We start from the raw sequence: 14,808 nt of genomic DNA, 5'->3' as shown, positions 1-14,808 counted from the left end.
GGAGCTTTGCCCACTGCGTGTAGGTGTATGTGTGCCTCAGACTTAAGAGCTTCGGCGGTGATGTGCATGTATGTTGCATGTATTTTCCCCGTATGAGTGTCTGTTTACTGATTTCTGTCTGCGGGTGCAAACTGTTTTCTACAGCGTTCTCTTTATTCTCTGTGTGAGAGAAACTATCAGTGGCGTCCTGTAGATACTGCGATTGTTTTTCTGCCTGACGCCTCCTCAGTTGATCCCAAGGTCCACTCTACAGACTGCTACTGCAACAAATGTAGAGTCAAAACCCATTAATGAGCCCAGCACACACACACACACACACACACACACACACACACACACACACACACACACACACACACACACACACACACAGGCATCTGCTTTGGGTCATTTTTGTTTTGTTTTTTATTTTGCTCGCGTGCGTGTGTGTGTATACGTGTATATTTCAAATACATTATGTTCTTGAATGCATACATATGAGCACATTCATCTCCTTATTTATGACTCATAGGAAAATAATTTATTTTGAATTCTGATGAATCCGTGTCTCCGGCGACAAGGAGCCACCTGTTTCCCGAGCAGATTCTTCTTCTTTTTTCTTTTTTTCCCACAAATTATACCCAAAATGCTGTTCACGCTCATACAAGTGTGCAGACTTTAAATGACTCTGTCTTGGATAACGCAGGAGGAGAAAATGACTGAAGCGCATCAGTGCTACGCCTCCATCATTTTCAACCTCCAACTTCATTTCAAACATGTCACATAAAGAAAGCGTCTTGTTAAACTGATATTTTTGAAGCCTGTTCTGTTTTTACTCGTGCGTTTTTATGAGTGTGAGCCCCAATGAGTGTGTTTGAAGAGTGTGGGCGTTCAGGGACTTTTAGAAAAGGATGCCGGCAGCAGGATTTCTTCAATTCTTTTTACAAATGCCTCCTCTGCATTGGGATCGATATGTTAGGTCTTCAGGGGGGTGATGGGGTTGAGCTTGACCTATGTGAGCGGTTTTTCATAATCATTAGATTCTCGCCATTGTGGTGCTGTGATTTGATGTAGTTTACTTTTCTGCTTGTTATAACATCCTACATGAGCATGCAAGATCATGGTGATTTTTTTTTTCTTGATAAAATGCTGACAAGAACAGGAGCAGGGAGAAGAGAAATCTCCTGGTGTTGTTTGAGACCTTTACTGCTGCCCTTCTGAGATCATGTTTTGTAAATATGAAGATGTCAGCAGTGTGATGGGTATTAAATGTCACATGCTGAACTGTGTGACCAATATCTGACACGAGGTAATCCAATCCAAAAGTATGTGCAGTTACCAGTCTGACCCTGGTCAGATTATTATAACAAATATTAACTTGATCCCATAATTATACACACTCAACACTCAACTGTTTGAGTTTCTGACTATTACAGTTGTCATCAAACCACAGCCCACCAACAAAATCTTCATCTAATCACGCTGCTGCCTCCTGACAAATTGGGATGCCTTTATCCAAAGTAGCATTCCACTGAAGCAGGCCTCGGCCCTGACATGGCAGTCTGCGATCTGGCTATGTTCATTGTTCATGTGCTCAATAGGCAGCACATGGCGTGGGCAGCAGTCAGTGGGGCTAAATTTGTGCCTCTCTGCTCATTCCGGGGATATTTGTGACTTGCTCCTTGTTGACTCGTTGCGCTCCTTGCTGACAACGGGTCCCTGTGTGTCACAAAGTGCTAAATTCAGCCAGCTGTATGCAATTACGCTGCAAAATGCGCAGGCTCTGCTGCACATGAAGCAGTGACGATGGGCTGAATTATGATCATTTTAGCAGGATAATTTCTCTCAGCTGATCTGAAACATCAACAACATTAGCCTATAACAAATTCATACACCACCATGCAGCATATATATCTATAATCCTAATATTACTTTAGGAAAGGTTAATGTTTCTGAAATCACTCTTGCACAAATACCCCCTAAAATACGATTAATAAAAATGATATTTACCTGAGAAATGATTGGTTATTGGAGTCAAAAAGTGTTAGAACTTATCTGGATTAACCAGAGCATCTTGAAGGATAATATGCTTTATCAAATGCCTTCAATGTTTTTATCCTGTCGATTGGAGGCTACTTTGACAGACAGACAGGCACTGGTTCATAAATCAGTGGCCACATTTTTTACCCGAGGGAGATTCACTGTTGTTTCCTAGGTAACAGCCACCCCCACCCCTTCCCTTGCTCACTCTGGATTGTACCATATTTACTGTTAGGGTGAGCGGGCTATCTTCTCTATCGAATAGAAGTAGAATTCAATGGTAAAACGGAATACATGTAACACTTCACTCTAACCGAAAAGTGTTTTTCTTTCAGTAGCATCTACAGTGGCTCAAACATTTGATAATAAATACTCTATTAACGTTTACACCATAGTAGTAACCCCCCCTGAGGGAAGCACACTCAACATTTCCTCGAACTGTCAAAATCGCTTGTTGCTTCCTGCCCTAGCCTTAAAAGTAGTTAGCGAGCTAGCGTGTAGCGACTGATAGCTTACTTTCACTGACATCTGTTTTGAAAGCGAAAAAGTTTGCTGCGGAACGCAAATAGAGGCAAGTGTTAGTCGAAGAACGTTTCTGCCGTCCTGTGCCGAACCGTGAGTCCCATATCAACCGAAACAGCGCTCTCGAGAAACCGTTGGTAGCGGCTGAAGTGCAGCTGGATGTGACAGGTTCGTCATCAGGTAAGCATCAGGTAGTTAGCTTAGCAGGTAGTGTTAGCACACCTCGACTCTGATGCTACTTCACACGGTGTGGCGTTATGGTAAATGTAGAGACTTCTTGGAACAGCAGAGGTGGCTAATATTACTCCACCATCATAAAAATAATTCACGGAAGGCTGTTTTGTAGGGCTAGCCGCCAATCTGTGCCCAAATAGCTAATAAAAACAGCTGAAAGCTCGTAAGTAAAATATAATATAATATAACTCAAATCCACAGATGCTGCACCTTCGTGCTCCCTGTGTATCCGAAAAGTGTTCAGTCCAGTGCTTTATGTTGCATTATGAAGTGGGAAATGACCTAACGAAGCCCACTGGGAATAGATTTAATAACAACTCATTTATTATTAATTCTGCAGGTGAGTTTGTTGAGCTGTCATTAACGGTGCGTTTTTTTCAGTATTCAATGAACTTCTGCATTTTGAGATAAATTAGCTGCTACTTGGATTAATGGATTGTTCGATTTAAAGGAAAAGTAAAGGACTGATGAGGCATGAGTGGAGACAAACTTTTAGCCATTGCAGCTTTTTCAAATTAGAGCCTTTACACATTTAAGGTTAATACCTTCTGATCGGTTATTTACAATTATTAATCCCTGTGAACATGCAAAGCAGCAGCACAGAAGAGCATTGCACCAGTGTCTTTATTTTCATATGGAAACCAGACCTTGGTTTGCCATTTGGATGGAATATGTCGTGGTTATTAAAGCTCAAGTAAGACATGACATTCAACAGCACAGTGTAATTGGTGGAAAATGAGCTTTGTATAATAAGGAATGTAACATTTGCTCAATAATGTTGAAAAGGATAAAACAAATGTTAGATTAATTTCCAGAAAGTATGAGTTCAGTGAGAATGAAATATACTTGAATGGCTTTGTTGGTGTGTATTTTATTTTAAAAAAAGCCCTGGTTGACCCTTGCATCCATTAAGCTCTTCTATATTTTAATGCAGACTCTGCATTTGACAGACTTATCAGAATGGGCTTCAAATGGAAGGAAGCACAACTCTTTCCTGCTTGATATTTGATTACAGCTAATAATAGAAAAGGACAGCTGCCTTTTCATTGATCTGTCTTCACTGCCCTATTTCTGAGCCCTTTTTTTCCCTCTTTCTCTCTCTGTCGCATGTAACTAACAGAAAAAGCACAGACAGTGTTCTGTGCTGAGGGAGAGTATTTCAAACACAGTCTTAACCCATCACTGTTTTCATTTTCTATTAGCCATTGTTTCAGATTATTCCCCTATTATATTTGAATATGAAGCTGCTTTGGGCCGCAGAATCCTAAATCTGGTTGTGTGTGAGTGAGCCAAGCTGTTTGGGGTCAAACAGGACAGGGATAATAAGAGGGGAGGGGATACCATGCGGGAAGGAAGTAGCTCGGCTTGTTTGGCTGCCAGGCTTTTGTTTGTTTTCCTGTCGGACAAATCTATTTAGGAGGTAGGCTATCTGAGGTCTGCCAGTGGAAATTAGCAGTGGCTTGGCTTGTTATGCAGTTATTGACAGTTATTCAGTGAGGGTTATTGAGAAGTTGGCTGCAGGCAAATTAGAGATTGATAAGCTTCATTCATCCGTGGAAGTTGCTTTTTGCTTTTTACATTCAATATTCAGGTCATAACTAATGTTCACCGTCTAGGATCATTAAAATGATCGCTTGGTATTGTGTACACGGTAGTAGTGAAACTACTTTCACTGATGGTGTAAGGTGGCACTTTTTCTTTCAACAAAGGATGACATAGCCCCGCCTCCCAGCCCGTGCCTCATGCAGCGGCAGAGCGCTTGTCTGTGTCATTTACCTACAGGTGCCCTGATCCCTAAGATGACGTCAGTGTTCGGCATCATTTGCTGAAGTAGACACTTTTTCATGCCGAATGGGATTAATCACCCCGAGCCTCTATCTTCTCACAACATTTTGACAAATGTTTCGCTTGTGGAGCATCAACTGTCAAAGCCTAATCACACAGCTGATAGGTTTGTTTCTTGTGGAACTGTAAAGCATTTTTATCCTCATTGATGTCAACGAAACACCCAGGCTGCCGCGTCATCCACAACCTTTGTATGTGAGGGAGAGAGAGCGGGAGAGAGAGAGGGAGAGACGGATGGACGGCAAGCGAAAGAGAGAGAGAGACAGACAGTACAGCTGTTCTATTGAATCTGGATCGAAAAGTCATGAAGCTGGATCTCTGACTCATCAGTTCTGTGACGCTCCAGTTTCACGGCTCATATGATGCCAGCCAGCATGTCATCAGCTGGGTGGAAGGGACCTTCCAATACCAGCCGCCGTCATGTTATTTTTCCCCTTTCCCTTTTCTCGAAGCTAATTCTGATGCAATAACAATAACAGAAATGTTCATTACTGTGTAATTTTCCAGTCCAGCGAACTCAGGAATTGGATTGAAATAGAGCTTGAAAGATAGCTTATAGAAATGTAGAAAAACATGCAGGTAGGGATAAAGAGACAAGGTGGGGCGGGGGATAGAATTAGGTGATTAAGAGCAGAGGAGAGAGTTGTCTGACTGTCTGGTTGATGTCGCAAATGAGTTCAGAGGACAGATGCTGATGGGAGGTAGAGGAGAGAGGGGGCGAGGGAAGAAATGTAGTGATCCTGTTACCTGGGGTGATGATGGCGATGGACGTGATATTCAGCATGGATCTGCAGCTACACTTTAATTACATCAAACATGTATATTTATCTATATTCTATTAAATGCAGTTCAGTTAATGATGATTTCATTTTGAATATTATCACCAGAATAGACAAGAAATAAATATTGTGATAGTTGGTTAAGCAGGGTGTGAAATTGGGGAAATACCTTTTCAGATCAGCATTCAGGGGTTGTTATACTGTAAAGCAGTTTTCACCCCATCACTTAGTCTGTGCTCTTCCAATGGAGAGACACAGATTTGCAGTAGCTGCTGTTTCATTGGCTGAACATGGTAAGGGGCAGGTCTTTGCCACAGGCTGGTGGGCAGGAAGGGGCTGGCTTTAGGGGTGTTGGAGGGGTTGGCTGGAAGTGTTTCAGCCAGATAGTTGGAGTAGACACTCTTTGCTTCCTGCCTGCCTGCTTGCCCGCCTGCCTGCCTGCCTGCCTCGCTCGCTTGCTCGGCAGCTTGGGGAAGAGAGAGAGAGAGAGAGATACTGATAGAAAAATCCCTGTCTAGGCATGGACCTCCGGCAGAAGCAGTCAAGAGCTCGCGAGGAATGACAGCAGAACACATGGTCATTAACTCCTGTCGCTGAGGCTGAGGGGAGAGCTGCGCTGTAGCTCCGCGTCACAGAAGCACCGGGAGCGTCCTGCGTTTGGGACAGCAGACAGACAGACAGACAGACACAGAGCTACGGGACCCCCGGTGAAAGGAGGTGGGAAAGAGCCGACAGATTGGCTGGCTTTTTTCCTTTTTCTTTTCAGGAGTTTTGCTGCAGTGCGCTGCATACCAGTCTGGGTGGGGAGGGACCAGAGGGAATGTTTTATCTGTGTGAGAGAAAAGAGTGTAATGCTTAAAAACAAGGAAAAGGGAAGAAAATGCAGACAGAGTGGGATAAATGCGTAGGAGCACTGGGAGCTTGCAGCCACGCAGCAACTGTCCTCATTGCAGTTTCCAGCCCCGTTAATGGACTTTCTCTTTTTCAGCTCCTGCGGGAGAGGCATTATCACAGCGGTTGACTTGCCCCTTCCTCAGTACAAATGTCAAGAGCTCCTTTTTTGCCACATGGGCTGTATATTTTTCACTGCCTCGAGAAAAACTTTCCTGTTGTGTGGCATCTGTCCTGTCGCTGTTCACTTTGTGTAAGTTTTTCCTCGTGACTCTTGCGCAAATTTCCCAAGGCAAAGGTTGTTTGTTAAGAGCACAGGCCGGTGTTGTGGACACAAATAGCCGATGGCTCAAATGAGCTGGAAGTTCGCAGTTCTAATAAGGCACAGTTCATAATTAACCTCTGAGTGAGATGGGGCACGGTTGACGTGTCTTCAGCTTACCGCTGTCTGTCTACATTTAGCCTTGCAATAGACGCTCGGCCGGTGGCAGCCAAGCAGTGGACATTACTGCCTGCATGGAAAAGGCTAGAGTGGTGTCATGCGTCTGGCTGTAGATCAAGGGGAAGTGGGTGTTTTCTAAAATGGAACATCAGTCCAGCCCTTCCTGATGAGAAAATAATGGGGTCTTAATCTCAGACATGTCCTTACTGCAAGACTTTGTCAGCTAGAAATCCCCGCTCTCTGACACTAATGTAAATTCTACCTCGAGCTAATATTAAAAGGATTTAGTGCTTGGTAGATTTTACAGACATCCTCTGCATAACAGAGCTTTTTCAACTGATCTGTGATACAAGGGCAAGTTTGCTGAATCATTGAGCTCTTATGTTTTCAAGTGCTCAAGTAAGATTTTAACTTGGCTCCATTTGCAGTAGGTGCACTTTGTGTTGGTTTCACTAAATGGAGTGGGACTGGACGTCCTGTTAATCATCATATTTATCTCAACAGCAGTGTTCATCTCCGGCTGCCAGCTGCACTATAATTAGTTGACTTGCCTGAGTCCTTGTAGCTAACTAGGTAGAGGACAGGTTCACTTCAACACGAAAACAAATCCATTTACTGAGTGCAGGGGTCAAGATCGATCAAATCTACTGAAACTTTCTCCTGCCTGTTTTCAATTAAGTGGTTATAAAAACATAGAAAATACATCCAGTTATGAAAAGGATCACGGATAACAAGTGGCCAGTCCCATACCACGAGCAGGGCTATTCAGGTCATTCTGGTTTAGCTAAGGCTATTATGATATGGGACACACCTATGTGCTGACTCTGTGAAATGCTTCTTGCGTTGCCTCCGAACAGTAGCTTAGTCCGGGTATAGCCTCTGCTGAGCCCATCCTTATTGCTAATGGCATTTGATGATATTGAACTGAAGGATCCATAGCTTATGCCAAAGACAATTTCATAAGCATCAGAGCCTCCAGGGTATTAAATACGAATTAGGCTACAAGGTCTAGCCCTGCTCTTGATCCCCACTGGAAGATGCAAAGGAAGATTTTGCAAAAAGGAACATGATGGTGATGTCATACTTGACGTCTCGGTTTGGTTTTTTAGGAATAGAGAACATTTTGATAAAGCCTTAACTAAAAGCCTCACTCGTTTTCCATTACTCACTGGAAACTGAACATTTTCCTATTTCCCCTCTACAATGAGGCCCTCTCTACACAGCCTTGAAAAACATTGACCACTTGTTCCTCTTGGCCATGCAAATGGCCATACAATTGCAGTTTGCCAGCACAAAATGGTAATAAATGGAAATTCAGCCACTCAGGCTCCCTGCTCATGCGCTCATCTGTCACAGCCATTTGTATTTTGACTTTATTTTGGTAGCAACACCTTGCTGGTGCCATGGAAAACGTTTCCACAAAGCTTATGACCAGTAGGAACCAGGTAGCTTATCATCTCCCCTAAACAAATACATGCGGTTAAAGATAAATTGCCCAGCACAGCCGGTGTGCACAGATACCAGAATAATGGGTTACATACGTGGTAATCAGAGGTCAAGCCCATGACTTTCACTCGAGACACCCCAGTCCCTCTGACTCTCGTTCAACTAACCAGACTGACCAAGATAATGCTTCAGCCAGCTGGCCTTGGTAAGCATCAGTAATCCATAAAGTCTAGTACTGTGGTGCTTTACTTTACATCTCTATCCTGCTTTATCAGGTCACCCTGTCTGACCACTGTTTGTACAGGACAAAGAGGAGACAAAGTCTTCTTTCAACATCGCAAAAAAAATTACAGAGCAAAAAATTACAGAACAAAAAAATTCCTAACATATACACTAATGTGCATGTGTATGAGTTTATTAGTTTGAGTGTCATTTAAAATGCTGCCTTTCTGAAACAGGACAGTGGACTTTAGCCAGCAAGCATCAGCTATAAAATAATGGCTAATCGATTTCATTACAGTAACATTGAAATAGACTATATTTCTGTGTTGTTGGAGCCACGTTATTATACTAGTCCTTCACAGAGAGGCTTCATTTCTGCAGAACAAAAGCCGCGGTGCAATTTTCTGCCCCAGAAAGGCCACAGATCTGCAGAAGCAATGCCTGGTTCAGCCATGAGGATCTGCAGAAAGGCTCATTTCTAATGCAAATTTTACCTTGAAATGGTATTAAAAGGATTTAGTGTTTAGTAGTGATCCTATGCAGAAAAGCAGTAGTCAGAACATGCTGTGTGGCTCTTCCTACCTGCTGACCATCTGCCCTTCCGTCCTTTCATATCATTGGCATTGTCCTCAAAGCGTGACTACAGAGCTCAGTGTAAACTAAGTCATGCTGCATGTTGATGTAATGCATGAGCAAACTAAGGCAGTTTTAAATATGTCAGAGTCACATTGTTAAGGATTGTCAAAGTAGCCTAAATTTACAGTGTGTGCACCGCCTCTGACTTCAGCTACAGTTTTCAATAGTAGTTATTCCAAAGCAATTTATTTCTGCTGTGCTTGAGTTTCTCATGCTCTTAGGATCGGGTGTAATTATATGACACAGATAAGAGGTTCACCCCCCATGATAACAGTTTACTTCCTAGCAGGGGCTTTGGTATGTTTTAGGGATATAAGAGTGTTCTCAGTTGCCACCGCTAAAGAGTGTCTAGCTAGCATTTATGGCTACATCACTTTACAGTTAGATATCCCATCTCTTAAAAGGTTACATTAACGAAGCACATGTAGCGTCTGTTTAAAAATACTGCTAGGGCTGCTTTATTGATTATTTCCTTTATTAAGTTATATATTATTAATTTTTATGTGTCTACTAAACATTTGGCATATAAATGAATGACTAAACCTCTGTAAGTGCAACTCAGCAATTTGCTGCCATCTTAGCAACCCCTCCAGATAAAAGGGTAGTTATTTTGCTGTTTCTGTCTAGAGCCTGACCAATATAGGATTTTTAAGAGCAATACTAATATTTGGTGATGTTAAAATCCAATCTAAATGGTTTATTTCTTGTGTTTTTTTTCTTTCAGAAACAAGAAACATAAACTGTTTTTCCCTAACATTTGTTATGTGTAGGTAATTATGTGTGCTGCCATCAGGGATGTAGCAGACTGCCCTCTTGTGGACAAATTATGCAAATCAATAATTTGAAACATGGTTGAAGGGTGTTTCTGCTATCTCTTCTTTACTTTTCAAATTTTCATTTATTGTCCGTTATAAATGCAGATACCGTTATAATACTGTTAAATAGCTGATATCAACAGATATATTGGCCCCACAGACTCTAATCCCCCCCCCCCCCCAAAGGGAGGAAATATGTAATCAGTTCAGTGTCCACAGTGTTCAAGATATCATGTGCTAATTTTGTGTGATGGTATATACCAATAACAGCTTGAGCTGATTTAATTTAGTTTAAAAATTGGGTCAAGGTCAAGGTCACACTGTTGAGGGGGAGTTCTCTGAGTGCTCTTGTTACGAGCTTAATCTTGATGGAAAACCCGATTAAATTTCTATTTGTAGATGAGCCAAGTACTCTTACCTAAATTTTTACCAATATAGCACGTCGATATATCTCCCACAACATAGTTAAAACTATCGTAAACAGTCTAATCTGTGCATATGTCAATGCAACAACACAATATCTTTTGAGGTTTGGCTGTTCATTGGCTCTTTGGAAGCAGGGTGGAACCGGCATGTCTTTGTTATTACCAAATGCTTCTTAGTCAGGATGTTGGATATTATTAAGATATTTACTTTACTTTTTCTATTCTGTTTTTTGTTTTGTGTTTTTGACAGCAGTAATACTACATAAACATACAGTTCTATACAATATCAGAACAGATTTTCTTTGTTTTTCTTTATGTTCTGTTTTTCCTTCGTTTTAGTCTTATTACCACCCACATAAGTCTCCTTTGGATCTCTAGTCCTCACCATTCGTTTTGAATATCTTTCTTGGCAAACATTGTTTGAATGTTGCCTGTTGAGACACCTCGGAGTGTTCAGATGACCCTGACCAAGCATTATCCACTCTGTCAGGCTGTTTCTTTTCATCCAAACTTTGATTGCTGTAAACCCCTGCTTTAAATAGAAAAATAGAAAATGACTAGTGGTTGTGTTCCCCTACTATTTCAGCACAACTTGCTGCACCTTTCAAAGTAAGTCATTTCTCAGAGAAATGGCACTATCATCCCTTTACACTCTCTGACAAAGTAGGTTAGCTTGATCACACACTTCTTATGGCTCCTAAAAATAAGAAGGGATTAATTGTTAAAGGTCAGATCTGACATGATTCTTACCTGACTGTCTCTTTTGCAGTGATTGGCTCTTTCCCTGGGGTGATGATGTGAAATTAAATCCAACCTTGGAGAGTGAAGCCTGGGCGTCAGTACGATCAGGCGAGGAAGCTTCTGATCTCATTTCACATGATCAGCTCTGAAGTGGGACAATTAGATTAGCTAGACAAAGGTTGGTGGGTAATTTCAAGAGAAGCTTAAAAAAAAATCTGCCCTCCTATATGCCTGAAATAAACAACAAAAAAATCAATTAGCTTATAGAAAAATGGGCTTCTCCATTTGGACTTTTAGATGTAATTTTTATTTTGGATGTCAAACTGAAGAATTTAGTAGATTCCAGGAAGAAAGGATAAGTGCGTCTTACTTCAGACCTCTGTCTTGTGGACAAGAGATTAAAATAAATACTGTGCTGAATCTGCCAGTAGCATACACCTGTATGACAGCTGCTTCCCTGTCAGGGACAAACCCTGCGAACACGGGTGTACAATTCCCCACAAACCTTCATTAACAAGTGTAGCCTTTCATATGCCATGTGAGATTGGTCAAGATGTTTTCCAGTGGGGTAATCTGTTAACCAGAACTCTATATATTTTTACAGTCCTTCTCTTTCTCCTCCCTCAGTCTGTGTCCTCAGCCCCTTACCCGCCTGCATTTAGCAGAAAAATATTTCCAGATGTGCCAATGAAAGAGCTCCTTGCGCAGTAGCTCCGTAATGGATTTCATATGCTCAAACTAAAGGTCACTTCCTCATATTGTTGCTCTACCAATTGTCCCTCCTCAGTCCCTAGACAACAGCCAAACACAGGGACCAGCGTCTTTGCAGGATGAGACAGGCAGCACAGACGCACCGACGCACGTCTCCCCCCAATGAATGTAAATTGACAGGCTGCCGTCAATGAGCCAGTACCTAATTTGGATGGTGGGAGACCAGTGAATATTGCCGGACACTGGGCAGCGTCATAATCGTGTCTGGCACTGGCATATGCATCTGTCTCGGTCCCTCTCCGGCTGCTGGACGACTGCCCGGAATAGTGCTGCTCTGCGCGGTTTTCTATTGGCTGAACTCGTCCCTCCGTGCATGGCTCTACAGGGCGGGTTGGACCCCGGGGCTTTTTTCTATCTCTGCTCTGACTCTGCGTTCTTGTCCACTGTCTCATAGCACAGTGGCTTTTGCCATTCCCCACTTTGTATGCAATATGTTGGAAAGCCACTGGGCTTGGAGTCACCCCGTACAAAGGCGGACAGCAGCGACTGTGGGACTTAGACTCAAATGGCTTCTGAATAACCTTTTAACTGCCTTTTTTTCTGGTTTATCAGGCCTGTCCCCTTTGGAGCTAGCACTCCTCTGGGGCAGTACACACACAAATTCAGATTGACACGCATAAAACAAACACTGTTAACGCCTGCTGAAGCCTGTTAGATAAATTGTTTCCCGTCATAATTAGCGAGCCATTTTCTCACTGTGAAAATAGCCTCACTCTGTTTGTCTCTTGTCTCTACTTTTCTCTCTTTCACTTCTCCCTTTTAGATCACTGACAGAAAGTGCCTTGTGAGACAGCATCCCTACTTGAAGATCGCTGAGTGTTTCTGAAGAACTCCAGATTTTTTTTTTTTTGCCCTCTGCGATCGTGACGCCACACGGCTCGGCTGTGAGGATCGCTGACCCTTGATTTGTCCTCACCTGTGATCTGTGTGAAGGAAAAGTAAAGAGCTGCTGGAGCTGCTGCATAGCTGGCCAACGTGCCAAAGCTCAGAGAGAGGGTAACAATAAAAAGCCACAAACTTTGTATTATCCTGAACTGTGCCATTGTACCTCAAAATAACCCTGATATCCACCCCTTGCAAAGATATCATCACTCACGCAGAGGACATTTTGGGGACACGGGTACATCGACTAAAGCTTTTCTCTGAGCATGCCCCCTCTGCCTTTCCAGACGTTCGCACCTGAGACTTACTGATTGATAAACAACTAGCTGTTTGACTGAGAAACTCCACAATAGCGCAATAGTGTAGTCCCATGTTCAGGTCACAGAGACTTTGCCAGTCCATTACCTCCACGTTCCTGTCTGCAAGGACAAGCCTGATCCACTGACCTGAAGCAGATCATTTATAGCTACACATTCTGCTGCTTCTTAGTTCTTTTGTTTTTTGGGGATATTTTTGTTTTTGTTTCTTTTTTTTAACTGGAGTGCTCCTCTTCAGAGGATAACCTCCACATTAAACCTAGTGGCTCTGCTGCAACCCGGCTCTACAGCCAGCGCTGTTGACATGGCTCTAAACATTGCCTCCATACGGGACACAAAATGGCTGACCCTGGAAGTGTGCCGGCAGTTTCAACGCGGGACTTGTTCACGCAGTGATGAAGAATGCAAATTTGCCCACCCACCCAAAAGCTGCCAGGTGGAGAATGGGAGAGTGATCGCCTGCTTTGACTCGTTAAAGGTAAGGACTGCAGTTTTCTGTTCATGACGTCTAGAATTTGAGCTGCTTGATTTGTTATCTGTCAATCCCAGGCATACAGAAGTGATTACTGTTAGTTTATATCTGCCGTGTGATATAAAACACATTTGTGCACTTGGATTACATCTCTGCAGAAGCAGTATAATACCTGACACAAAATGTTACAGCTTTGTGCTCTCAAATGGTCAGCGTGTTGTAGGTTGTGCGCTCAGCGCGTCATGTCATGTCCCCACGCTGTGCTGCTGTTAGCCGACCAGTCTGACCTGTGAAGTGAAAAGGCCACAGAGGTTTTGTCATGTGTGTGCAATTCGTTTTCTTTTTTTTTCATGGGAAGTTCTTCTAATATTACTGTGCCTTGTCCATCATGCGTACTTGTGGGTGAGCATCTGATCGCCTTGAGTCACTCCAGGACTTCTATTCCTGGATGCATGTCAGCTGTCACATGCAACCAACAAACACCAGTCAGTGCTTGTTTTGTCATATTGGTTCACACAGATCCAAGAAGAGGCATTACATCTTCAAAATGCGGATAATCTGCTTTTGTCAGCCTGAATACATGGATTGAATATGTGCGGCATTACATTGTACCACGTTTTGTTCAGGGAAAATCCACTAGAAGCTTCAAAGCCACGTTGAAGTGTTTATCCCTTTAATAAGGCTTGTAGTTTATTTGTTTGCTCCCTCCCCTTTATCAAAAGTTAAATTGTTTTAATTTGTACGTTTGAAACAGATTTTACTGCACAGTTTCATAGTAGTAAAACATCACTTAAATTAGCTCAACACCAGACACTTTAAAGCCAACCCAGTCGTAACAAGGTCGATTCACACATGCCCCCCTCATGGTGCAAATAAGATCCGAGAGCACCCTTATTATTTTCAGGCTGTGCAGGGAAAAAAAGAACTGAAAAACAGATGTGACAATGATAAATAGCCAAAGAAACTAGAGCAGAACACTAGAACTGTAAGGAGTTTGTCTTTGTTTTAGGTATAAACTGTAGCTGCATTTCACATTTAGAACAGTGCAATGTGTGGTGAGTGCATTTCACATTTTTTAAGGCCCGTGCCAAAAGCGGTTCTACTAGATTGGCACGTTTCTCTGAATGTTAAAAATGTGAAATAATGGTAGAGGACATTTTTGAATCTTGATCGCAACCTTCATGAAACACATTGCAAAATGTGTAAGAAGTCAGTTTCATTCCAAAGTTTCTCATGGTCTTTATTTATTTGACACTGTAAAGAAACAAGCTGCTTTTATGTTGCTACAAGCTCCTTCCTTGGCTAAGTTATTGCTAACAGTCAGCCACTGAGTGACATTCTTTCCCAGC

At 42.5% G+C, this 14,808-nt stretch overlaps 1 protein-coding gene across 19 annotated transcripts in view; it reads left to right on the top strand.

Annotated features, from left to right (window-relative positions):
- Positions 1-2,435: 2,435 nt before the first annotated feature.
- Positions 2,436-14,808, top strand: part of LOC146547795 (muscleblind-like protein 2a) — a 55,045-nt gene continuing 42,672 nt past the window's right edge. For 4 of the 19 annotated variants that reach the window (XM_085266428.1, XM_085266427.1, XM_085266422.1 and 1 more), the window contains exons 1-3: positions 2,445-2,721; positions 5,918-6,116; positions 12,552-13,465. In XM_085266428.1, coding sequence (XP_085122554.1) covers positions 13,292-13,465 — 174 coding nt within the window. In that variant the 5' untranslated portion in view covers positions 2,445-2,721; positions 5,918-6,116; positions 12,552-13,291. Of the gene's footprint in view, positions 2,722-5,767; positions 6,117-6,234; positions 6,544-11,045; positions 11,196-12,551; positions 13,466-14,808 lie in introns of those variants that run through there. The other 15 variants (XM_085266426.1, XM_085266408.1, XM_085266423.1 and 12 more) reach the window with 12 other exon arrangements.

The sequence above is a fragment of the Mchenga conophoros genome, linkage group LG23 (genome assembly GCF_057382185.1).
Source record: "Mchenga conophoros isolate Kocher_MC1m ecotype Shallow Benthic linkage group LG23, M_conophoros_male_GT1.1, whole genome shotgun sequence".
Taxonomy (NCBI): domain Eukaryota; kingdom Metazoa; phylum Chordata; class Actinopteri; order Cichliformes; family Cichlidae; genus Mchenga; species Mchenga conophoros.
Note: the sequence above shows the minus strand (reverse complement) of the source record. Positions and strands in the feature narration are given on the sequence as shown.